The following is a 26,306-nucleotide window of genomic DNA, read 5'->3' on the forward strand; positions in this document are numbered from 1 at the left end:
ATTAAGTACTCTGCATTATTAAAAATAAAAAAAGGAACTAACAAGGGTAAATAAATAAATGAGTACACAAAAAGGCCCATTTCAAAGGTAATTTCCACAAATTCTTGCATAGCTAATCTAACCCAGTTGTTCCTCTTCTACTGGGTTTTAATTGGGGGCAGGGCTGCTCCGCAAGGTCTTGTGCATAATTCCTCTCCTTATATATTTGAAGGTTGCCATTAATTTATATAGAACTTAACTAGACCCTTCATTATAATACTTTTTGATATTATGCTATGTGGAAAAAATATGGTAACAGAACTACAATTACCATTCATCTAGTGCTTACAGAGTTTTAGGTTAAACAAATCTCATTTACAAAACTTTAAGTTTTATTTAAACTTATTTTAAAAGCATCCCATTATTTTAAAAGCACTTGCCTTACAGGTGGCAGACTAGGGTTACTCCCCAGTACCACCTATGGTGTCCTAAGCTCCACCAGGAGTGACCGCTGAGCATCACCAGGTGTGGCCCAACGACCAATAAAAAAAGGGGAAATGTTTCACCTCAACTATGTGAAAACAAACAACAAGAGGAAGAAAATACCTGAAAGAATAATGAAGAAGGATTATCTTCTAGGTAGTGGGTTTAGAGATAAAGATGTGTTTTCTTATTTACATTCAAATTTGAGGGTAATTCTAAAGCACTGAAAGGTTATCTCTTGCTTAGATTTCTTTTTTCTTTTTTTTTTTTTTTTGTGGGGGGGGAGGTTGGAGGTTTTGGGACCACATCCAACAGTGCCCAGAGATCGCTCCTGACAGTGATCTGGGGACCATATGGGTTGCAACAGATCCAATTCCAGGTGGCCGTGTGCAAAGCAAATGACCTACCAGCTGTACTCTCACTCCAGCCTCATCTTGCTTAGACATTTTAAAATATAAATTTTAGGTAATGAGATGTATTTTTCTGCTGATGTGAAAGCAAACCCTGCCATTTGAGATTTCTTTCTCAGTCCATTGTGGAGTACATGGAAAAGCAATAAAGCTTGAAATTACACACAACACCTTTCTTCTTCATCATCTAATACTTCCTTATATACAATTCCCAGGCCCACATCTGATTTTCGGTTCCTTTACCCTCAGAGAAACCTCTAATTAAATCCTCAATTAAACCTGCAATTTAATCCTAAATCCAAGAGAGAAAATTCTGGGGTGGAGAGACAATGGTGGGAGAAAAGAAGAAAAGACTACGTGATTTTTTAAGAAATTTCATCAGGGGCAAGAGAGTACAGCAGGTAGGACACTTGCCTTGCACACACCAGACAATCCCTCACACCCTGTACGCCCCCCACCTCTCCCCCAGGCACTCTCAGGAGTGATCCCTGAGCACAGAGCCAGGAGTAAACCTGACAACCCCTGAGTGTGACCCCAAAACCAAGAGTAAATAAATGTGGGCTGGTGAAGTAGCTCAATGATAGAGAATTTGCCCCACGTGTGGTGTGTCCTTGCATCTGATCACCAGCACCACGAAAGAATAATAAATAAATAAATGTGTCAGTATGATTGTGTTTTAACATAAAACAACTCTTTGTACGTGCTATCCTACACCATCTGCTCTCGGATAACTATGAATGAGACTATTAGATCTGCCCGTCTCCATCTGGCTCGATTACCTGATATCTCTGATTGTGGCCCTCTTCATGGGGTCCACCTGCAGCATATGTTTCAGAAGGCTAATCACAGAAGGATTTAAATACTGAGGGGTGTAAAAGATCCCATCACAGATCTTCTTGAAAAGAGTTGGCACATGATCGTCATCAAATGGAAGGGTTCCACATAATAAAGCATAAAGAATAACACCACTGCTCCATATATCTACCTCTGGACCTGCATACAATCTGTAAGAACAAAGAACAATTGGATTAGATTAAATAATCATTAGTAACAGAAGAGCCAACCAGCGAATTTTAAAATACAGATATTTCATAAAGATTTTCTAGCGAGCAGAATATGGTTTCCATATTCTATACCAAAAGATCCTAATTCATCAGCAGTATCTTTGAAATTTTTTTTAAAAAAGATAATTTTTTAAAAACTACACACTATTGCTAAGATTATGTCCTCACGATCTTTCTCTGATTCTCAGAGCAGTCAGGGCCAAAACTTGAATAAACATATCATTACTGATTTTAAAACCACTGGTTTTTTCATTACAGAATGTAACAAAATCATCTCCTGGGTTACAGGAAATGTTCAACTCCTGTCTTTAATACACAGTAGTCCATGGCCTTAACCAAATGAAAGAAGTTTCTACTCAGTCACATCAGGCAGAAAAATACCCTCAAGATGGGGGAAATTAAGATATTAATGACATGTTCATTGCATTTGGTAATCTCATAATTATGTCAGGTAACCCAGTCAATGTTTGGCTTCAGCCAAAGGATTTCTATAAAATGGTAAAATGAAAATGGTTCAGCTGATCAATATTAACACTATTCTAGAAGTTCCCTGGGCCAAAGAGATGGTACAGGGTTAAGACACCTGCTTTACAAAAAGTAGTGGACCCTGATCAATCTTGGTTCAATCCCCAGCACTATATACGGTCCCCGAAGCACCATCAGGGGTCACTCCTGAGCAGCACTAACCCCCACAAAAAAAGCGACCGTTTTCAGGGGTCAGAGAGATAGTACAGAAGGCAAGGCGCTTGCCTTGCACGCAGTGGACCTAGGTTTGATTTGCGACATCCCGTATGGTCCCCTGAGCACCACTAGGAGTATCCTCTCCACTTGGCCCCAACACCAAACCACTACACATCCAGGTGTAGCCAAATAAAAAAAGTTCCCACTCACCCAGATCAGGCAGAAAAATACCCTCAAAATGGGGGAAATTAAGATATTAATGACCTATTCATTGCACTTGTGCATAATTATTAAATATTTATACTTCTCATTTAACACCACCCCAATATCCAGGTCCTGAAGTGTCTTTTTCCCGAAAGACTTTATTTATAACTAAAACAATACTTTAAAAGGGAGGAGGGACCAACTCCCCACCACACCCAATGAAAGAAAGAGAAGACTGGGCCCAAGAGACAGTTAAACGGATAGGACACTAGCCTTGCGCATGGCCAACTCAGGTTCACTCCCCAGCACCACATATGGTTCCCCAAACCACATCAGAAGTGACTTCTGAGCACAGAGCCAAGAGTAAGCCCTGAGCATGGCTGGGTGTGACCCCAAAACCAAAAAATAAAAAGGGGGTCAAGGAAATAGCTTAAAGGGCTGAAGCACATGCTTTCATGAAGAAGCCTGGGTTCAGTCATGGCACAATTGGCCCCCTCAGGGTCACTGGATCATGATCACTGAGGATCGCTGAGCTGGAAAGATGGTGCAGGAATTAGAGCACATGCATGTGGCAGACGCCGGTTCGATCCCCAGCACCACATGACCCTCAGAGCACCACCAAGGTGGCCCAGGACATGGCGGGCACTGCAGGGCCTGAGCAGTACATCGTTAAGCCTCAGCCCGAACCTCCTCCTGGGTACCACTGGTGGGGGGCGGGGCAGGGGGCTCCAAGTAGCAAAACAAAACTGAAAAAAAATGTTAGCATTAAAGTGTTATATTAAAAAGATCACAATGAAGTTTGATAAACTGAAACTTAGACTCCTCTGCCTTATTTTCAGCCACACCCTTAAATATAATTTCTCAGAGCAGGTTAGGCAAACAAACTTATGAAAACAGAAACAAGACCACAACACTTAAGCATTATCTAGGCATGGAATATTAGAATTTAAAAAGTGCTTCAAATTTTAAAGTTTTCGTTATAAAAATGAAAACCCTTGGGGCAAAAGAGAGTACAGTGAGCAGGACATTTGCCTTGCATGGAGCCGACGTTGGTTTGATTCCCAGCACCACACGGTTCCCCAAAACACTGCCCTGAGTGATGACCCCTGAGCACCACCAGGTATGGTCCAGAAACAACCGAAAAGGGAAAAACCTTATACCTCTGTTTTCAATTTCAGCAAAGAACATTTTCTCACTAAATGATATCTTATGGGGCTGGGGAGACAATACAGGCGTTAAGCTGCTTGCCTTGCACAGGGCCAAGCCCAGTTCAACTCCTGACAACCAGGCACCACAGAAGGTCGACCCCCTGAGCACCACCAGATGTTATCCCTGAGTACTGCCAGGTGTGGCCTAAACCCTTCCCCACAAGAAAAAAAAATTATATTGCGGGGGGAGGGGGTCCACAGAAATAGTATAAGAATTAAGGCTCTTGCCTTCTATGTGGCAGGAGGGATCCCAGTTTAATCCCTGACACCATCAGGAGCAACCTCCAAGGCCTGTGGGCGTGCTCCCAAATCCCCAAATAAATAATGAAATGAAACAAATTAAGAAACTATATTTGGGGGCAGAAAGATAGTACAGGGGTTAAGGTGCTTGCTTTGCATGTGTCGCCAGAGTTTTCCCAAGCACTGCCGGGACTGTATCCAAGCACAGAGTTGGTATGGACATAAACAAATGTCTGTTGGGGATCGGGGAGACCACGGAGGGACTAAGGCGTCTGCTTTGGGTGTCAGCGACACTGGTTCAATCCCCAGCCCCATGGGGTCCCAAAAGCATGGCTGGGTGGAGCCCTGGAGGCTCTAGTGACCTCCAGCACCCAGATGGCCCTTGCAGCATCAGATCCTCGGGCCCACTCGCCAAACCACCAGCTCTAGTGGCTGACTGTTGCTGGGAATGGCCCGTAGGCTCCCCGAGCACTGTCTGGGAGACACACTCCCTCCAAAGACTGCAGCTGGGGAACTGGGGAGATGGCTCACACATGCAAAGCAGAATGCCTTCCATAATGGAGCCCCTGGAGTTTGATCCTTGGCACCCCCTGGTCCTGAGAGCACCGAGCCCTGAGTGCCCCCCCCCTGACCGAGCACTGCCAGGGATGACCCACAATCAACCACGCAAAGTTTTGTTAGCTTTTACTAAGCACACTGTTCTAAGTCCGTTTAGGTTAATGGCAAAGTGAGTGGAAGGGACAGACATTTCCACACACTCATGGCCATTATCTCGTTCCATTCCCCACTGGAATGGAACGGGAAGTTCTTCTGTCGTTTAAGCTATTCAAAAGCCATACTATACAAAGCTCCTGTGTGGAAGAGGCTCCGGGCCACTCTCGAAGGTGCTCAGTGGACCACAGTGCCAGGGACGGACCCAGGGGCTCCGGCATGCAGAGCCATGCTCCCGCCCTTCGGGCCATCGCCCTGGCTGCACGGACTAGAATTCTTATATTCTCCACAAGAGTTAAAAAATGGAAATTCAAAATGAATAAAATCTGCATTTTTTCCCCCAATACTCTTGTTTAATTTTGAGGCTCATTTAATATAAAACCTCAAGCTACTACCAAGTGTCATTTGAAAAATTAAAACCTACACATTATATTTTTAATTCTTTCTAAAAGTAAGCCTTTTCTAACAAGTAGATATTTCTGTATTCAAGTTTATACCACCTTACCTACTTTTAAAGACTCAGTAGTTTTAAACCTTCAGTTTTTTCCACCTGAGGAAAACTATGAGGGTACTCTCATGTTACTAATATAATACTGACTTGCAAACATTCTCTATAACTGGCATCCTTAATCCCTATTCATTTATTAGGTTTAATTCTTAAAAATAGCACTTTCTGGATATGGAAAAAATAAGCCTTAAATATCTTTCCTTTCACTACAATTAAACACGACACTATAGACTAACAAAATCTAGGCGGCAGAGACAAGCACAAATGCACGGGGTGTCAGATACTACCTTCCTGAAATTACTTCTGGTGCAGCATAGTTGGGTGAGCCACAACTGGTTCTTAAAAATTCACCATCTGACATCATGTTTGAAAGACCTGAAAATGCACAAAATCAACTACTCAGGATTTCTCGAGAAGGAAAAGAAAACAAAAGTCTATTAAACAATGAAAGTGAGTTTGCATTAAAGTGACAGTTCTGTTCTTTGTGGCAACAAAATCCTATAGCTTTTCACTATTTCCTATTATTTTACCTTTATGCCCTAAGGTTGTAATCTATTTCAACAGCTGAAGTTAGTGTGTTGTTGGAGTTTAATGAGAATTATGCTATTGGTTCTCCGGCTTACCACTAGAATAAATGTGGCATTTTTTTAAATCAATACAGAAATTAACAGGAAAAAATGCAACAAGATGAAGAGAACTAAAATTGGAAGTTTCCATTAAACCTTGTTCAGATTATTATTATTATTGTTGTTGTTATTTTGCTTTTTGGGTCAGACCTGGCGATGCACAGGGGTTACTCCTGGCTCTGCACTCAGGAATTACTCCTGGTGGTGCTCAGGGGACCATACGGGACGCTGGGAATCAAACCCGGGTCGGCCGCGTGCAAGGCAAATGTCCTGCCTGCTGTGCTACTGCTCCAGCACCTGAGATTATTTTTAAGAAGAAAATTATGGATTTTTTTATATCAAGGTTCCCTCTTAAGTTTTACTGCAATACCAGCGCCCTATTGCTCCCAGACACTGCAAGACCTGGAGATCCTTGAGCGGGGCCCTTGTTTTACAGTTAACTGTCCGCTAACTCAACAGAATGTCAGTAGTGGCCTCATGCCCCACCCAGAAATGCTCTACAGGACTGGAGAGGAAGGACGAAAGAAAGGAGGGAAGGGCAGACTGAAGTGATAGCACAGCAGGCTGGACATTGGCCCATACCAGGAGCCACATGTCCCCACCACAATACCACCTGGGTTGCCCCCAAAATTAAATGAAATGAGCAATATGTCTGGAGGCTGTGGTCCAATGCCAATTTTGCTAGCATAAGCCAGGTCTCTGGAACCAGAGAGAGCACACAGCTCTTCTGAAAACTGAGGTTCTTATGCCCGAAATGAAATAGTTCTATCTGACGAAGAGGCATGCTTACATATATACAGCACCATGATGTCTGTGACAAAGTGAATAAAACCACGTATCAGGGGAAAGGCAACCATGCCCACACACTGGTTCAAGGCCAGTGCTCAAGCATCCTTCCTGCTAAGCCACTGAATATAGGATACCTGTGACGCTGTTCTCCTTGACAGATTTAAACTCACTGAGAACAAATACATGTGAAGATTTTTTAAATGCACTACAGCCAGCTTTCTGCCAATAAAGCGATTTCTTTACCGACCAATAACAACAACAAAAAAATGCACTGGGAAAAATAAAAACACTAAAAAAGGCACTGAATGCATATAAATATCAACAGCTGAAGATTAAGAATAAATCACTTAACCAATTTTTTTTAAAATAGCTCAAGAATGGTTAGCACTGTTCAGAAAACCACTGTAGGTTACACACACTCTCTCTCTCTCTCTCTCTCTCTCTCTCTCTCTCTGAGGAAATATAATTTTTAGTGTCTCCTCTGGGGGAAGGGAGGCAGGGGTTAGGCTACATGTTTGATCTCTGCACCACACTACCTCTCAAGCAGAACTGGGTGTAATCACGGAGGCCCCAAGCACTGCCAGGGTGGTCCTGGAGGACCCTGGCACCACAGGGCCCAAGAATCGATGCATTCTCATGTCCTAGCACTGAGCTACCAGCCTGGTGGGCGAGTACTGCTGGGATGGCCCCTGGCCACCCTGAGCCCCACCTGGAAGACGCCCTTAACCAAAAATTACCTCCCGTGATAGAAACCAAAGCTAAGCAGGAACTGCAGAGAGTAATGTTTCTCTTAGGTTTACTCATGTCAGTGATATTTTATATAGTAAATAAAAGTTAGGCTGATTTATGACCCTATGCTTTCCTATCATGTGAAACATCTTACTTTTTGGGAGGTCAGAAAGATACGATAGTACAGGAGTTACAGCACTTGCCTTGCTTGTGGATGACCCAGACTTGACCCCTGGCACCACTGTCCCCCAAGCACCACCAGTGTGACCCAACCCCACCCAAATTTACTTTTAATAATTGTCCTGTTCAGGGGCCAGAGAAATAGCACAGGAGATGAATGGCACTTGCCTTCAGGCAGCAGTCCTTAGTTCAGACCCCCAGCACCATTTATGGTCCCCTGAGTACCATCAGGGGTCACTCCTGAAGAGAGCCGGAAATAGCCCCTGAGCTCTGGGCACACTCAGCCCCCAGACCAACGCCAAAAGAAAAAAAAAATATTCCCTATTACTTTACTTTCTGACTTTCAATGTCTGACTTAACCCTATCTCAGTCTCTCTCCTTGTATTCCATATGTGATGAAACAAACATACACATTGGAAATAAGGTTGCTAGTTACTTCACATTTTAGGATCTTTTCAAATGTCTCTAATGCTACCAACTTACCTGGCTTACCTAGTCTCCTAAAGCTCAATTCTAAAGACATGAAGCTAAGAAAAGAGGGACCCTGATCATTCCTCCTTTTCTATGCTTCCAGACAAAACGATGGGGTTATCCTACTGGGATATGCAGCTAGTACGTCCGTTATACCTCAAGAATGCTCCTGATTATCAGGGGTTGATTACAGAACTATGGAAACATCCTTACCAAAATCAGCTATCTTTGCATTCATGTGTGCATCAAGCAGGACATTTTCAGGTTTGAGATCTCTGTGGACCACCATGTGCCGGTGGCAGTAATCCACACCAGAAAGGATCTGCTGGAACAGACGGCGACTTTCTTTTTCATCCAGCTAAGAAAAAGAGAGAGACCCTTAAATTGTGTCTTTCCAAAACAAATTCTTCTGCCTATAATTCTCCAACCTATAAAACTGTCAAGTGAACAAAACCCTCTGAATAAACCTCTCTTATGAAATGGAGAGTTATACACACACAAGACAAATGCTAACAAAATCCTGGAACGAAATCAGCAAGCAGCTTCTAATACTGTGACATGGCAACAGCTTGCTTTCTTATCTCTCTTATGACATATTAAAATAGTTTTAGTTTCCACTTGACACAAGGGATTTTTCCTCCTATAAAATGGAAATGTATAATCCTTCTTTCTTTTAGTAAATATAAACTGAACAGTTTCAGTGTGCTATGCACACTCCCTTTCAGCTGACCATAAAATAATAATGAATAAAACAAAGGCCTAATCTAGTTGATACAAATAAACAGTAAAAACTAAAATGTGGAGGATAATGCTTTGAAGTAAAACAAATTTGGATAGATTTATACAAAATTATGTTGTGGTGGGACATTCAATTATAAGAGGAAATAATATTTAAGCAAAATTAATGAGTTAACAGGCAACCATGTCATTTTATGCCCCAAAATAAAAGATATTTTAGCACCAACAAAAAGTTATTTTTTATTTTATGACATATAAAATCATTTATCTTGGGGCTGGAGTAATAGCACAGCGGGCAGGGTGTTTGCCTTACACACGGCCAACCCAGGTTTGATTCCCAGCATCCCATAAGGTCCCCTGAGCACTGCCAGGAATAATACCTGAGTGCAAAGCCAGGAGTAACCCCTGTGCATAGCAGAGTGTGACCCAAAAAGAAAAAGAAAAAAAATTTTAAGTCTAGTCTACCTCTAGAAAGTAATTATCTATGCTACAACTACACTTTTAAAAATAATTAAGAAAATCCTTTTATATTAGTAAATAGAAGACAAGGAGTTGAGAAGATTACAAAGATTAGAAAACTTCTCTTTTGATTCATTTCTATTATTATACTTTTATACATAAGAAGCACAACTCAGACATATTAGCTCAAAAGAAATTATTTATTTTTTTAAACCTGTTAACTCTCTAGACAAAGGACTCTAATATGCAATCCTCTAACACAGGTTGCAAATCAACATTGTAAGACTAGATCTCCAGCAAAATTATTCTTTTTCTTCTTTTTTTGTTTTTTGGGCCACACTCAGCAGTGTGAGGGCTTACTCCTGGGGTCATACCTGAAGGGACTTGGAGGACCGTGAGGTGCCAGGAATCAAACCCGGGCCAGGCACAAACAAGACAAGCACTTTTATCCACTGAACTATCTCTACAGCCCCTAAAAGTAGATCTAAATCTTAAACGGTTTGGATAATCCTTGGGGGAAAGATGCATTAGCAATGCTTTTGAAAGCATAGTTAATACTCAAGTACTGTAAGATAAACTTCCTCTCAGAAAATACAGTAATCTAACAACTTTATTTCCAGAAGAAATGTAACTCTGTTCTTAAATACAAGCTCACAGCAAACAGTAAATGAGAAAGGTAACACATTCAAAATATGAAAGAATACTGATAGAACAAAATAAGAGGCAAAGTACCTAGAGATGCTACAAAAATGAAAATACTACTCTAGGTTCGCTCCTTGGCACCATATCCTTCCCAAGCACTGCCAAGTATGACCTCAAAAGCAAAAAATAAATAAGAAACTTCTATTACACTGGTAAATAGAATACAAGGGGCCGGGGAGAAGTTTACAAAAGAAGATTAGAAAACAAGCGTTCTTCCAGTTAAACATGGAAAAATGAAAAACTATATCCATTCCTAAAGGAGTAGGATCTAAAAAGAGAAAGAAAAGAGATGGCAGTAATCAAGAAAAGTCATAAAGAGGAGCACCGATGGCCAGGTGCTCCAGGGGGTCACAGTGGGAGACGCCGAGACTTCCATCTGCAGGGCGGGAGAGCAAGAATCAATGCGCCTCTTTCTGCACACAGAATCTGGGAAGGAGGCTGAAAAAGGACAATCAGTTGAGAGACGTTTTTGAATTCACCCCGATTAGGGAGGAAGAGCCCTAACTGACCCAAGGAAGGCTGAGCCAGCGCTCGTGCCGAGGACACTAAGCAAGGGTGATGAATCGGAGGGAAAGTGTGGGGACTGAGTGAAAACCAACACGCTAACTAGGCAGACTTGCAGCACTTCCCACTTGGCTCTCTGAGCACGGTGAACTAACTAACGTCACAAGGAAACTGGATGGTTTCTTCAGCAGTGACCACCTGGTGCAAAGAAGAATACTTGGAATTACTGACATTTGAGACACCCTAAAAACAGCCAGGTCTCTTGGGGCTGGAGTGATAGCACAGCGGGTCGAGCATTTGCCTTGCACACGGCCGACCAGGTTTGATTCCCAACATCCCATATGGTCCCCTGAGCACCACTAGGAGTAATTCTTAAGTGCATGAGCCAGGAGTAACCCCTGTGCATTGCCAGGTGTGACCCAAAAAGCCAAAAACAAAAAACAAAAAAACAGTCAGATCTCTTAACTATTCAACCTACAGGAAGGCCCAACAACCAGTAAGAGCTCCACCTCTATAAACCTTAGTCATTTACTAACAAATGCAGGAGGGGCAACAAGAATCATCAGACACCTGAGGAAGGGTCCTGCAAAAAAGACAAAGATATACCAGTAGGAATGGGGAGAGGGGAGGGGTCGGGGGAAATATATCCCAGGAAGCAGAAGATAATAGGTAATGTATAGACAAAGAAAGCAGGAAACAGAAAAAAAAAATCATCCTGAGAAAACTTTATCCTAGTAGGACAAAATAGACTTTCTTTATTTGGCTTTTGGATCACACCCAGCAATGCTCGGAGGTTACTCCTGGCAAACACTCAGGAGTCACTCCTGGAGGTGCCTGCGAACCCTATGGGAGCTGGGGCTCAGAGCCAGCACTGCACCCCACTCGCTGTATCGCTCTAGCCCTAAAATAGCGATTTAAAGAAAATTTTAGAAAATAACATTTTTGAAATAGGAAATCTGACAGCTGAAAATGCCAATATGCAAAATCTGAAGAAAATCCTAATAATAGAGAACAAGCAACAGACAAAAATGCAAAGATGACAGGATGCCCACTCAAGCTGTGTCTATTTCCATTCTTTTCATTCAGTGGGGGCAGGATCTTGTTGAGTAGAGAAAGGGAATGCCTACAACTGAAATGAAGCATGGAAAGAAATGGAGAAAACCAAAGTAAACTTGGCTAATAAGTTTATATAACTTTTTTAAAAAGTAAACAGATATGCTGTATGGAAAAAAAAGATATACAGATTTAAGAAAATCTGTATATCATTTTAAGAAAAGGGGAAAAGGGGCTGGAGCAATAGCACAGCGAGTAGGGCGTTTGCCTTGCACACGGCCGACCCGGGTTCTAATCCCAGCATCCCATATGGTCCCCTGAGCACCACCAGAGGTAATTCCTGAGTGAAGAGCCAGGAGTAACCCGTGTGCATCGCAGGGTGTGACCCAAAAAAAAAAAGGTGAAAATATGTTTCCTAGTGCTTAGTCCTTACTTAGGCCTTTCAAAAAAGATATCTTTTCATAACATAACCTGGGTGTAAGGAACTGTGCTCAGTTTTTGTACCAGTAACTCAGTATAGGGACTGGAGCGATAGCACAGTGGGTAGGACATTTGCCTTGCACACAGCCAACCTGGGTTTGATTCCTCTGTCCCTCTCAGAGAGCTGGACAACCTACCGAGAGTATCCCGCCCACACGGCAGAGACTGGCAAGCTGCCATATATTCGATATGACAAAACCAGTAACAATAGGTCTCATTCCCCTGACCCTGAAAGAGCCTCCAATCTTTGGGAAAGACGAGTAAGAGGCTGCTAAAATCTCAGGGCTGGAAGGAATAGAGACGTTATTGGTGCCCACTCGAGTAAATCGACGAACAATGGGATGACAGTGACAGTAATGATAATATATATATATACTTTTATAAGTATCTGTATACTCATGATTATATATATACTTTTATATATATATATACTTATATAAGTATCTGTATACTCATGATTTTAGGACCAAGGGTTCTGGGGTCTCAATTCAATATTTCATTAACAAATCTTGTGACACTATGCAAACATAAATCCCATTTTCCATATTTGTTTGAGTCCCAGTTTCCATATTCCATCTTTAAGATCCTTTCCAGCTCTAAATAGTCTGAGGGCAGGCAAATTATGATGAAAGGAAATGATTGTTCAATAAACATCTTGGGACAGTGAGGTTGGTCAGGGGGCTGGAGTGCATGCTCGAGACCCTGAATTCAATCCCTGTCACAGCTGGGCCTAGCCCTGGTGGTCCCCAGCACAACACTGCCCAAGCGGCACCACAGTCAGCCACAGTACCAAAAACCATCAGGCCTGCAAGTTCAACCAAGTATAACTGGAGTGGTTCCTAGACCCCCATAGTGCTGATGGGGAGGACCCCCACCCCCCACCCCCAAAAAAGATGAAACTACATTGACTTTTTATACAAGACTTCTTTTTTAACACTTCAGAATACTAGGGGATAATGGGAGTTATGAAATGTATACACAATTAAATCAGAGCTGCTTACCCTTCCATTTTTACAGATATAATCAAATAGCTCTCCTCCTGAGACATATTCCATCACCATGAAAATATCAGATGGTGTACTGATGACCTGGTACCTGGTGAGAGAAAACATTATCTACCAATGTTAAAAACATGTATTCATTCGATATTTGCTGCATACCTATCATACAGCAGGCACCGTTAGATGCCTGAAAACCACAGGGGAGACAGCAGTTCCCTGATCCCGTGGAATTCATATTCTAGGGGCCAGGAAGCAGATGCCAAATGAATAAGCACTATCTCAGTGGGTGGGACAAGCTATGATAAAGTGAAATAAAGCAAACTCAGGGGAATATTTTAGGCAGAGTGCTTCAGGAAAATCATTCTGATAATGATTTTATCACTTGTCACTTGTAATATTTGAATAAAACCTGAAGGAAGAGAACAGACTACATCATTACCTAGAAAGGAAGTGAATCAGGCAGAAGGAAGAACAACTGCAAAGGCCCTGGGGTAGAAGGCTAACTGGTAAGCTGGAGGAATGGTAAAGAGCTAGAGCCCAGTGATCTAGGAAGAGAAAAAAGGACATGGCGTTGGAGAGGGGACACACTCTTACAAGCATGATGAGGCTCTGGCTTTTATTCTAAGAGGGTCAGAAAGTCACAGGTTTTAAATACAAAATAGTCATGTTATTTTCTCTAGTAAAAGGGTCATTTTAATTTATTGTGGCATTATGGAGAACTGTGAGCATTAAAGATGAAAGCAGGTGATTTCTGCAGAATTCCATTAAAGAGATGAGGAGGCTCAGTTTAGGCTGATGGACATGAAGGAACTGGGGAACAGATCCTAGACATACTCTGAAGTAAAAGATGAAATGGATGGTAGAAAGGGAGAGTAATCAGCAAGTTCAAGAACAGTTCCTAAGAACTTGACGTTAACTAAAATGATGGAACGAGCAGCTTGGGGATGGTACTCAAGTTCGACTTTGGCCATACGGAGTGCAACATGCCTTGTGGACACTGAAATAGAGGTGTGACCAGGCAGTGGACATACAAGCCCGGCACTCGGGGAAGAGGCTGTAAAGCAGCCTCTTTTACATTCCATTTACAGGTCATCAGCATCCGGATTATTTAAAAATCACAGTACCTTCACAAAGGATAGAAAGTAAAGGACAAAACAAAACTGATTCAGCTAGTTCAGCATAAAAGCCTAAGCAGTTTTATCTACAGGCTGCAGAATAAAGCTGAGTAGTAAACAAGATTATCCATAGACCCTACATTTGCACTAGGAAACAAGGAGAGGATTACTATCCTTTTGAAACACTGTTATGCTTTATCAGGTAAATACAGAATAGGAGGAAATCATTTCTGCTGCATTTTCTTCATTGAGACTTCCTCATACTGTGGAAGTTTTTTGGAGGCGGACTTTTCACTGATAAATCATTGCTATTTCTACAGCCTTCTAATGTTTGGTGCCATCAAACATTCTCAAGAGGGCAGTAATCCAGAACACAAGAAAAATAAGGATGGTAACAGCTTGTAAACACAGGGGCAAAACATGAACTTCAGGTTAAGTGACCATGAATGTGGGGTTAAATGAATAAATGAACAAAAGGGGAGAATTTCAACAGACTAGAGAAATATCATCTTTATCACTTGTCAAATTACATACACTTACAAAAATGGTGGGAAACACCCCATTATGACTATAATTAATATAATCAGAGCTTACAGTTTAATTATATGTGGATGTCTGAAAAGCTTGAGGTTCTGAATTTCTCTGCGGATCTTTCCTACCACATCAAGGCTACGAATCTTCTGTCGATTAAGAATCTTCACAGCAACTTTATGCCCAGTCAATTCATGTTTGCCAACTGTCAGAGAAATAATAAATTTGCGTCAATCTTGATTATTAACATCTTTAGTTAATAATAATCTTGATTATTAACATATATAGAATAGCATACTATTTTAGGAGTACTTACTTTAGCATTCATAATAACTACTTGAGCAAATTTAAGGTTCTTTCAATTCTGCCTAATTTACCCATGAACATTTACATGACTATGTGGGGATTAACTAAGAAGCTGTTAACAAATTCTTCCACAAATGAAAGCTAAAAACAAATGAAAAAAAAATGAGACTTCTTTTTAGTTGTATGCCTTTTTGACTCAATTTCTGCTTTTCAATTTTCAAATTGTCATTCAAATTGAACTTTTGGGAAAAAGATTTTTAACACATGTAGAAATTGGTGCGACCACAATTAGCAATAAGGATTAGCATCAGATACCAAACAGTTTTATCCTACAAAAAACTCCCTCATATTTTAAATATACTTTCCCCTATCCGAGGGGCCACAGAAAAGTTTAGGTACTCTCCTTGCATGCAGCAGAACCAGGTTCAATCCCTGGCATCCCATATGATCTCCCGAGCAAACAAGGAGTGAGCCCCACTAGGTGTGGTCCTAAAACAAAAACTAGTAATACTTTGGGGGCAACCAAAGCAATGAGTGATGATGGGCTTTTCTACCCCCACCACAACTCTGGAATTGAGAAGGGTGGGCAGGGAAAGAACTGGTTCCTCATTAGTTTTGATACCTTTGAATGCTAAGCATTAATATTTTAATTACTACTAATGCTAAGGTTAGGTTATATAGGTACTTTACAATGGAAGAAAAAGCTGAGTCAAGAGGCTGGAGAGATAAAACAGCAGGTAGGGAGCTTGCCTTGCATCCCATATGGTCCCCAGAATCCACCAGGAGTGATCCCTGAGCACAGACCCAGGGATGCCCCAACCAAAAAGACTCAGAAAGTATTGAAGTCAGAGTCCTAACTCTCAGTCCTTCCCATGAACCATCTAACAACCAAAATTAAATTCACTTTCCATTTATCCTATGGATAAATTGCTTGGCCATCATAGTATCTCTACACTACAAATCTTTTCAATAAATGTACAACTCAAAATCTACTCTAGTGCCAGCATGTTTTTTTCTTTTTTGGGTCACACCTGATGATGCACAGAGGTTACTCCTGACTCATGCACTCAGGAATCACTCCTGGTGGTGCTCAGGGGACCATATGGGATGCTGGGATTCGAACCCGGGTCAGCCGCATGCGAGGCAAACGCCCTACCCGCTGTGCTATCGCTCCAGCCCCTCTAGTGCCAGCATTCTAACAGAATCATAAGGCAAAAATAGCAGAGAAAGAGCCTACAATGTAAAAATAACTTAAATGTCTCACTTGGATATCACATCTCAACTAATCTCATATTCATCCATGATCATACAAAAATCATACAAAAATCTTGGGACCAGAGTGATAGTATAGCAGGTAGGGCACTTGCCTTGTACATAGCCAACCTGGGTTCGGTCCCCAACATCCCATATGGTCCCCCTAGAGTCCCCAGAAATAATTCCTTAATGCAGAGCCAGAGCATTGCCTGGTGTCACCCCAAAACAAAAATAAAACACAGTAACAACAACGACAACAAAAAAAAACCCAAAAAATCATACAACTATCTTGAACAATAGCAGATGAACACAATATACCACCAACATTTCTATTAAGGCCTTGTTAAAACCTAAAACCAGTGAAGATGGAAAGTATAGTCACAAAATTAACTGTGGACATTAAGCACATTCAAATTTCTCCTAAGATTTTCTCCAGTTTCAAATACCAATCAGATGTTGAAATGACTGTTAAGCCCCAAGTCACAAAATGTCTTACTTTCTGAGACCTACCCAAAGAACAGCTAATCTCACCCAACCCAACCATCTTCAAGTCCTGGCAGTTGGAACCTTTCCCTATTTACTGTGCAGACGAAACAGGTTTGGGAAATAGTCACAATCCTAGTCTGGAGTTTGCTACCTTCCAAAGTTCAACCTGTTTATTGAGTTGGGTTAATTTTCAATAGATTACTACTATACATATATATATACACACAGCACCAAGTCCTCAACTGAGATTCCACCCACCTATAAACTGTAAGAATGCTTACTCAGGGTGTGGAGAGGTGGTTCAATAGAAAAACACGCTTTGTGTAAAAAGGTCTCGGTCTGAGGAGTAGGGAGAGAGTGCAAAGGGGTAGCGTACATATCTTGCGTGCCGGAGCCAAGTTTCACCCCTGGCACCACACGCTCCATGGAGCACCAGGCTAGGATTAAGTGTCCGAACAACACTGGGTAGGCCCCCTCACCCGCAATATTTTACTCTGACTTGATCCTTCACACAAGAAAAATCAAATTGGCAAACATATGAGAATGAGGACACACACACACACACACACCACTTGCTCAAAGAAGAGCACAAAGGGAAAAACATTCATGTGATGAGTTTAAATAAGCTTTTCTATATTACTACTTTGACTCTCACCAGCCCTTAAATACTGGTGTTATTAGTAATGTGTTTTGGTTTGGGTTGGGGCCAGTGGTGGGGGAGCCAGGCCACACTCAGCTGTGCCCCAAGCTGACTCATGGTGGATGACAGGGGACGCAATGCCGGGAATCGAACCAGGCCCCTCAGCCCTGTACTATCTCTCTGGCCCTGTTAGCAACATTTTACAGCAACCACAGCACGGAAAGATGAAATAACCTTGCCCAAGTTACACATCTGTAAAGTCAAACCTTGAACCAAGCTTGGTTCAAAAAGTCTCAAACATTTGTACTTGTGCCAGAAAAATATAAATGAATCCTAAATAGGATACTGCACCAATAAGAACAATGAATGGCCTTTTATAGTGGAGGTTTTGTCGGGGGTGGTGGAGGGCAGGACTCCAGCCGGCTGTGCTCTGGAGTTTATGCTGAGCGGGCACCAAACCCTGGGTCAGGTGCACGCCAGGCATGTCTCTAGCACTGCCAACTCCCTCCTCAGCCCTCAAATCCCTCTTTTACGTAAATAAGACGAATATAGCAGAGAACTATTGACTAATCTTGCAATTTTTGAAAAGAATAAGGCTGAATTCCCCCATACTAGTTAGGATCCGGGATCTTCATCCACGCATTTAAGCAACAGTCACTGAGAAACTGTCTGCATTATTCCAGGCACAGATAGTGAGGTTTTTTCCCCTGTGTCAGGAAACTGAGTCTATGGGAAGCCAGTTTCATGCCAATTTCAATATTTTGGATAGCGAACTTCCAAAAGGAAGCACACCCAAGAGAAGGTGACACTGTATTTTATTCATTTTACCAAAAGCAATTTTAAAAGTTACTCAAATGTTAAGGAAGAAACAAAGAGTGCAAAACTAAAAGCAAATAAAACATCCTGGCAAGTGTAGCAGGCTGACCAGTGCCCTCTGTCCGGTGCACGCTAACCCAGACCCTCAGAAATAAGGTCTCTGCAGACATAACCAACTAAGTCCTCAAGACAGACTCACCCTAGATTAGCAGAACCCTAGATACAGGACCCTGTATCTGAGAAGTGATATCCCCCAGAGAGAACAGATGTGAAGATTAGTCAGAGATTGGATTTATACTGCCACAAGCCAAAGAATGCCAGGAGCAACCACATGTTAAAGGTGCCCACTCTCGGGGGGAATGTGCCACTACCAGCCCCTTGACTGCAAAGGTTGGGCCTCCAGAACTGGGACAAAAAAACTTCTTTCTCTCTTCAAGGTACTTTGTTACTGAAATCCTAGATGGCTATAAAACGGGCCGGCCACTTTATAAGCGAATTTTCTAAAATATGCTATTTATCATTACAGTCGACAAGTTAGCAAAAGAAATTATTCTTAAAAACAAGCTCACTGGGGGCCAGAGTCCACAGCAGTCTGCGTGCCCTGAGCACTGGAGGCCCCGGGCTCATGGAGCACACAGTCCCTCGAGCGCACGAGCACTGCAGGCCGTGACGCAAAAGCAGGGAACGATCTTGCAGATTCTGCTCTACGGGGTCATTCATTATACAGAGAGACTGCAAAGAAAAAGTCTGTGTTAAGTCAGCCTGGGAAACGATGGGTGTGCTTCCTTTTGGAAGTCTGCTACCCAAAGCCTGTCAGTAAAGGCTCTACCAGTAAAGAAACCTGCTCAATGCTGCTTAAACTCGCACTTTCCAACCTTAGCTGAATACGAGGGGTTTTTTTTCCCCCTCTCCAAAGTTTACAAAAACTGTCCCAATATTAGTGACACTTAAAATCTTTTCTCTTTCAGAAGAAAATTTCTTCTCTTCCCTCCAACTTAAGATTCTTTTCGGGGCTGGAGCAATAGCACAGTGGGTAGGGCGTTTGCCTTGCACGCGGCCGACCCAGGTTCGATTCCCAGCATCCCATATGGTCCCCTGAGCACCGCCAGGAGTAATTCCTGAGTGAAGAACCAGGAGTAACCCCTGTGCATCGCCAGGTGTGACCCAAAAAGCAAGAAAAAAAAAAAAGATTCTTTTCTACCTCTTTCTTCTCATAAAATTTGGTCAGTTAAAGAGTACCATAAACAGTTATGTTTTTTTTTTTATTTATAAGGACAAAAATATTTGCTTGGGGTGAGGGGTTGGGGGCGCCACATCCAGCAGTACTTGAGGCTTGCTTCTGGCTCTACACTCAGGAATCACTCTTGACGAGGTCAGGGGACCATATGGGGTGCCAGGGATTGAACCCAGGTCAGCTGCGTGCAAGACAAGCATCTTACTCTGTACTATTACTTCAGCCACACAAAAATATTTGCCTTCACCCAATTACCAACCTATGTCAATGTTAGAATTTCAGCAGCTGGGGCTGGAATGATAGCTGAAGGGGTTAAGTGCAGGCTTTGTATGCAGAAGACCCTTATTCAATCCCTGGAGGTCACTTGGTTCCCCCAGCACTACTGGGAGAGACCCTCCCCACCCTTCCTCCCTCACAGAGCTTGGAACAGCTCCGGCAGATCAGCACCAGTGGCCTAAACAAAAATAATAGTATCAACAGTATTTCTGAAAATTCAGGGTCTTAGAGCTTAGGAAATACATTATCTCTCAAGACTCTTACAATAAGCCTACACTACTAATCACGGGGCACTGAGACACTATCATTTATCAAAGTAAAGATATGATATGATCAAGTTCGGACAGGTCTTCTCTAAGTCTTTTAACCCAGCCACTCAATCTCACAATCAATGTGCAGTGTAAGGGAAATGGATTTGGCAAAGCATCAAATGTGAATCGCTTTTGCAAAATTGAGCTAAAAATTCTCCACTGACTAAACTCAAGTTGCAGTCAAATTAATTGCTCCTCCACAGTCTATCAATCAATGCAGTCAATGGGCTTTGTTAAGAATATGCATTACTAATAGATTTCCCTCCCCTTTGCCCAAAGCCCAAACCCCAGCACCGTGGTGCTCAGGCTACTCAGGGTCAGCGCTGGGGGTTGCTCCCCCTGTGACTGGGGAACCATACATCAGGAATCAGACAGGAGGTGGCCACCTGCAAGGCATGCACCTTCACTCCAGCACTGTTACCAGCTGTGAGTGTCACTGCTTCGCAGCCAAAGTGAGGTGCTGCTTTTGAAGAGAATGAGTGGCATTTCTTTATGTCACCCACATGCAGTTTACCAGCATTTGCAAAGTCTCACTTAGAAGACACTCGTGAACTAGACACCCTCTAGCAACCTCTAGAGCTCTCTAAAGCAACCTCTGTACAGCTCTCTAAAGAACTCTGCTTGTCTGGGGATGTCAGGGCTTACTTTTGGCTCTGCACTCAGGAATCACTCCTAGCAGGCTCGGGGACAACATGGGATGCCGGGGATCAAACTTAGTCGACCTCATGCCTTACCCACAGAACAGTTGCTCCGGCCCCTCGAGAGGAACTCTTTTTTTTTCTTTTTTTTGCTTTTTGGGTCACACCCGGCGATGCACAGGGGTAACTCCTGGTTCTGCACTCAGGAATTACTCCTGGCGGTACTCAGGGGACCATATGGGATGCTGGGATTCGAACCCGGATCAGCCACGTGAAAGGCAAACGCCCTACCCGCTGTGCTATCGCTCCAGCCCCTCGAGAGGAACTCTTAACTGCAGAGCCTTGAGACAACCTTTCCTCTACTCAGACACTTAATTCTGAAGACAATGGACGCATACCCGGAAGGAAGAGTTCAGTGGCTCAGAACACCTGCCCAACAAGTGTCAAATCGCCCATTCAGTCGCCTGGGCCCAGCATAATCCCAGACCAGCAGAGCTGCGTGTGGTCCCGGGACTGTGAGGGATTTCGGGCCATTCCAATGAGGTGAGTCGAAGCACCACCACAGGGAGATGCAGCCCATACCACCACCACCACAAGCACCACGGAGACGTGGAAGCCCCAGCGCTGGCAAGAGCAACGCCTCGAGAATGCCTGTGAGCACTACCCCGGGTGACTCAGCAGAGTGAGCGTGACCACCAGACCTAGGCCGCCTGCAGCCACCTCTGCAGTAGACTCAGCATGCAGCGCCCAACTGAAACGCTGCGAGAACACATAGGACAAGTATTTACAAATATCTTGCATGTACAAATATGGCAAATACCTCATCTCACATTATTTACAGAAGCTGAAATGTTGTTAATATTTATAAGTACTGTCACATCTATAGAAATGGTACATGTATACCCTCACCAGCAAGGTCTGAAGGCTTTTACATGTTTATGAATTTATACAATTAACAACAAACTGCACTTTTTCTTTTTCTTTTTTTTTTTTTGGCTTTTTGGGCCATACCTGGTGGCTGCCCAGGGCTTATTCCTGGCTCTACACTCAGGAATCACTCCTGGCGATGCTCATGGGACCATGTGGGGTGCCGGGAATTCAAACCTGGGTTGGCCCTACCTTCTGTACGATCACTCAGGCCCCTATACACACTCTTCTACAACTTTTGTTTGGGGGTTGGTTGGGGCGGGGGGCGGGGGATTGGTTTATTTGGGGGCCACAGCCAGTGATGTTCAGGGGTTACATCTGGCTCTGCACCCAGGAATCACTCAGGGTCCTATATAGGATGCCAGGGACTGGTCAGGGGACATGCAAGGCAAGCACCCTACTTCTGTATTACCGTTCTGGCCCCAGATGACTGTTCATTTTGAAATGAATCACAGATCTTATTTAAACGTTTCTATTTGTCTATGAACTTGAGCTATGTATAACACATACATGACATACCTATCAGTCAGCATGGATGGCTCTTAAGGATTTACGGTTGTTTAAAAAGTTGGCTGTAGAAGAGGGGCTGGAGTGATAGTGCAAGAAGTACACATTAGCTTTGAATTGCAGCTGACTTGGGTTCAATCCCGAGCATCCCATGTGGTCCCCTGAGCACTGCCAGGAGTACACAGGGGTTGCTCCCAGCAGTGCTGGGAATTGAGCCAGAGTAGCTGCATGCAAAGTTCATGACCTACCCCTGAGCACTGCCAGGAGTAATTCCTGAGTGCAAAGCCAGGAGTAACCCCTGTGCATCGCCAGGTGTGCAGATGTGACCAAAAAAAAAAAAAAAAAAAAGTTCATGACCCAGCCATTCAAGTTACCACCTCACCCCTCCACCCCATCCTGTGTATAACTTGTTTTAAAAGTTCAATCATAGCAAATCGCCACTAAAACATGTCTAATCCTAATATTTATATGAATTCAGATTAAGGCAAGTATAAGTTATCGACTTTACAAGTAGTTTTGCCTGTTCAAGAGTCCATGTTTCTCTTTTTATTATTTATTCCTAGGTCTTGGGCCACACCCAGCAATGCTTCGGGATTATTCCTGGCTCTGTGCTCACGAATTCACTCCTGACAGTGCTCAGGGTACCATATGGAGTGCTGGGGACTGAACCTGGGTTGCTGGGTCCAAGGCAAGCACCCTACCTGGTGCATTATTGTTCCAGCCACACACACCCCACCCCGTGAATCTCGTTCTCTCCTACCAGTTCATAGCTACCCTACTCTGTGTAGACCTCCCCTCCCATGCTATCCAAGTACTCCATAGGAAGATACCCCCAGCATACACATCTACAGAAGGGCCATACTCCTCCCAGAGTAGTGCCATGGTCCTTAGCAGTGTCTCCTTCAGAGCACATGGCATTCCTGACCAGAGGGCCCCGATAAGCCAACGAGTCATGAGCAGTGGCCTGGCTTCCTGCTCTGGTGAGCCAGGGAGATGCTGCTGACCAGTATCAGCTGGATTTTCTACTTCTCGTGACCAAAAGTTTCCCGAACATTCAAAACCTTCCAAAATACACTGGTAAGGGGGGCAGACGAACAGGACAGTGGGTAGGGCACTTGCTCTGCACATAGTTGACCCAGGCTTGGTGGATGTCCAGCATCCCAGATGGTCCCTCAAGCCCCACCAGGAGTGATCCCTGAGCACTGAGCCAGAGTAAGCCCTGAGCACTGCTGGAGATGGGGCCCCCACCAAAAAATTTAAAAAGAAAACCCAAAACACTGGGTTGGGACTGAGAGGACAGTTCCAAGAACTAGAGCACACGTTTTGATGAGGGAGTCCCAGGTTCACGGAGTACCTAGAGGTCGAGTCCCTAAGCACCATCAGATATATCCCTACCCCCAAAAGCACTGGTGGAGGAGCATAACCAACATCAGAGGATGTGTTTATGAGCAAATGTAACTGTAGCCGTGGAACTAATTAGCTGTTCTGCCACTGGAGAGGTGTGGAAAGTGTGATATTCCAAGGGCGGCAGGTGTGGGGGAAGGATCAGGAACAGGAGTCCCTGGAGAAATTCCTACTACAGGCGCATGAAAGAGCAAACCCAGAAAAGGCATTTCCTCTTGCTTTCCGGCTGCTCTGCCAAAAGCCAGTTAGTAAATAAAATGATGAAACCTGACTCAGCTCAGGCCTATCTTGGGAGAATGATGAGTTTCCTAATCCAGGCAGAACTCTGCAAGGGGTGAGGGCACCAAAACTGTCGAATCACTTACTGGGGACAGGAATGAGCATTTCTTACAAATGCCTGCAAACTAAAGTCAGTCGGTAATTGCTGTGACCAAGAGCCAGCAGAGCCAAGACCAAACCAACTTAGGGATAGAGAAAACATCTTTCTGGCCTAACTGCTGTTATTACTCTACTCTGGCACTAGCTTCCTTCTTTCTCACTGGGTCGGCCTTGCTGCTTTTCATAAGACTTAAGCTTCCCTGTTTACTCCAATTTTCCAGTATTATGACTCAGAAAGGGCAAGAAAACAGAAAGGGTAGTCCTCTTCCGTGCCTAGATAAAATTTTTAAAATATTTCTTTAACTCTAGAAAAGCAAAGACAGACTTTCACAAACTTTTTTCCTTTCAAGTCAATATTTACCGGGGGGCTTGTGGCCTGAGCAACAGTACAGTGGGTAGGGCATTTGCCTTTAGCGACCAACTGGGGTTCAATCCCCCACAATCCATGTGGTCCCTCAAGCCTGTCAGAAAGAGGCAGGAGTAAGCCCTGAGTATTGCCGGGTGTGGCCCCAAAACCAAAACCTATATATATATATATATATATATATATATATCCTGTCAATATTTACCAAAAAGCTTAGTATATATCCAAGTCACAGTCCGTAATTTACCCAAAGCTAAGGCATGAATTATTATCCCTTCTCTACTTCCTCTCTCTCCAACCCCCTTATAACAGCCAAATATTTTAAAGAAAAACATTTACGCCTTAAAATAAAATTTTTAAAAAAAAGAAGTCTACAATAGGGGCTGGCACGACAGTAGGAAGGCTGATGCAAAAGGCCACAGCCAATCTAGGCGGATCCGGGTTCGATCCCCAGCATCCCATAAGGTTTCCGGCACACCACCAGTAGCTGAATGCAGAGCCAGGAGAAACCCCTGAGCACTACCAGGTATGGTCCGAAAACAAACCAAAAAAGTCTACAATCAAACTTTGGCGTTTGTTAACTGGTGGGTCAGAGACTGTTATTTCCGGAGTGCTGTAATACAAGGGTATTATTACAAGATTTCCTTTTTTTTTTTAATCGAAAGTAAAAGGTGCGCTTAATTGCGTATGAAAAATGTAAACGCCCAGTGCAAAGAGCCGGAAAGCAACTGTTATTAATTAATAAACAAGTCAATACTATCTGGAGGCAACATCAGTGCCGGCTCTGACACACAGATACCGAAGGCTGGGAGTCAGCATTTACACCATAAACCACACGTCGCAAAAAAAAAAAAAAAGGAAAGGTGGGGGGAGGAAGGGCCAACGGTCTCTATGCATCACTGCTCCGGAAAAAAGAATTCTCGATCCTTTCCAAGGAGATTGATGCCTTTTAATTTTCATTTCCTAAGCGAGTCCCCGAACCTGCTCCTGCGGCGGCGGGGGGGGGGGGGGGTGGGGGGGTGGGAAGGTGCTTCTACACTTGCCAATCAGGCGGGGCAGGTGAGCGGGGCCGCCCGCCGGGGCAGGACGGAAACACGGACAATGCCGAGAAGTGGCCGGGAAGCGATGGGCTGGGCGCGAGCTCGGGGAGCAGGACGCGGCCGGCCGCGAGGAGGAGGAAGAGGAGGAGGAGGAGGAGGAAGAGGAGGAAGAGGAGGGCAGGGGGGACGCCCCTGGGCATCCCCGCCGCGCGCACCGACCAGCCCCTCGGGCGGCTGCGGCGCCGTCGCCATGACGACGGGGGCCCGCCCCACCCCCCCACCCCGGCCGGGGGGCGCCGCAGCCCCGGGGGCTCGGTTCCTGCCGGAGGCAGGACCCGGGCTGCCGAGCCCCGGGAGGCGAGGAACGCGCCAGGGGCGGGAGGGACGCGGAGGAGGAGGAGGAGGTAGAGGAGGAGGAGGAGGAGGATGAAGAGGTGCGAGAGGCGGGCGCCGCCCGCGCCCGGGGCGGGGGAGGGCCGCTCACCCTTGACTTTGCCGAACGTGCCGACCCCCAGCGTGTCCCCCAGGATGTAGTGGCCGATCTTCACCCGCCCGTCGTGTTTCTGCTTCTCGGCTGCCGCCATCTTTCTCCAGGAACTGAGTCTGCGCATGGCGCGGCGGGAGGGGGCGGAGGGGGCGGGCAGGGCCGCGCCGGGGGCGGGCGGCGGGCGGGGAGGGGGGTGGGGACGGCGAGGGGGAGCCGCGCCGAGGGCCGCCGCCCTGCTCCGCCCGTCGGGGCCCGGCCCGCGCCGTCGGGCGCACTCGCTCCCCCTGGCGGGCCGGGCGGGGGGGTGCCGCCTTCCCGCCCACCTGCGCGCGGGCGGCCACCCCCCCGCCCCCCACCTTGGCGCCGCGCCGC

General features: G+C 44.5%; 1 protein-coding gene across 3 annotated transcripts in view; it reads right to left on the reverse strand.

Moving 5' to 3' along the window:
• The window catches only part of PRKAA1 (protein kinase AMP-activated catalytic subunit alpha 1), a 34,201-nt gene extending 8,143 nt beyond the window's left edge, over positions 1-26,058 (reverse strand). Inside the window, exons 1-6 of one of the 3 annotated variants that reach the window (XM_055124187.1) lie at positions 25,932-26,058; positions 14,930-15,071; positions 13,221-13,314; positions 8,497-8,641; positions 5,776-5,863; positions 1,652-1,876 (exon numbers count right to left, since the gene is read on the reverse strand). In XM_055124187.1, coding sequence (XP_054980162.1) covers positions 1,652-1,876; positions 5,776-5,863; positions 8,497-8,641; positions 13,221-13,314; positions 14,930-15,071; positions 25,932-26,058 — 821 coding nt within the window. Of the gene's footprint in view, positions 1-1,651; positions 1,877-5,775; positions 5,864-8,496; positions 8,642-13,220; positions 13,315-14,929; positions 15,072-25,931 lie in introns of those variants that run through there. The other 2 variants (XM_055124188.1, XM_055124189.1) reach the window with 2 other exon arrangements.
• Between the last annotated feature and the right edge of the window lie 248 nt (positions 26,059-26,306).

This window comes from Sorex araneus, chromosome 1 (genome assembly GCF_027595985.1).
Source record: "Sorex araneus isolate mSorAra2 chromosome 1, mSorAra2.pri, whole genome shotgun sequence".
Lineage (NCBI taxonomy): Eukaryota > Metazoa > Chordata > Mammalia > Eulipotyphla > Soricidae > Sorex > Sorex araneus.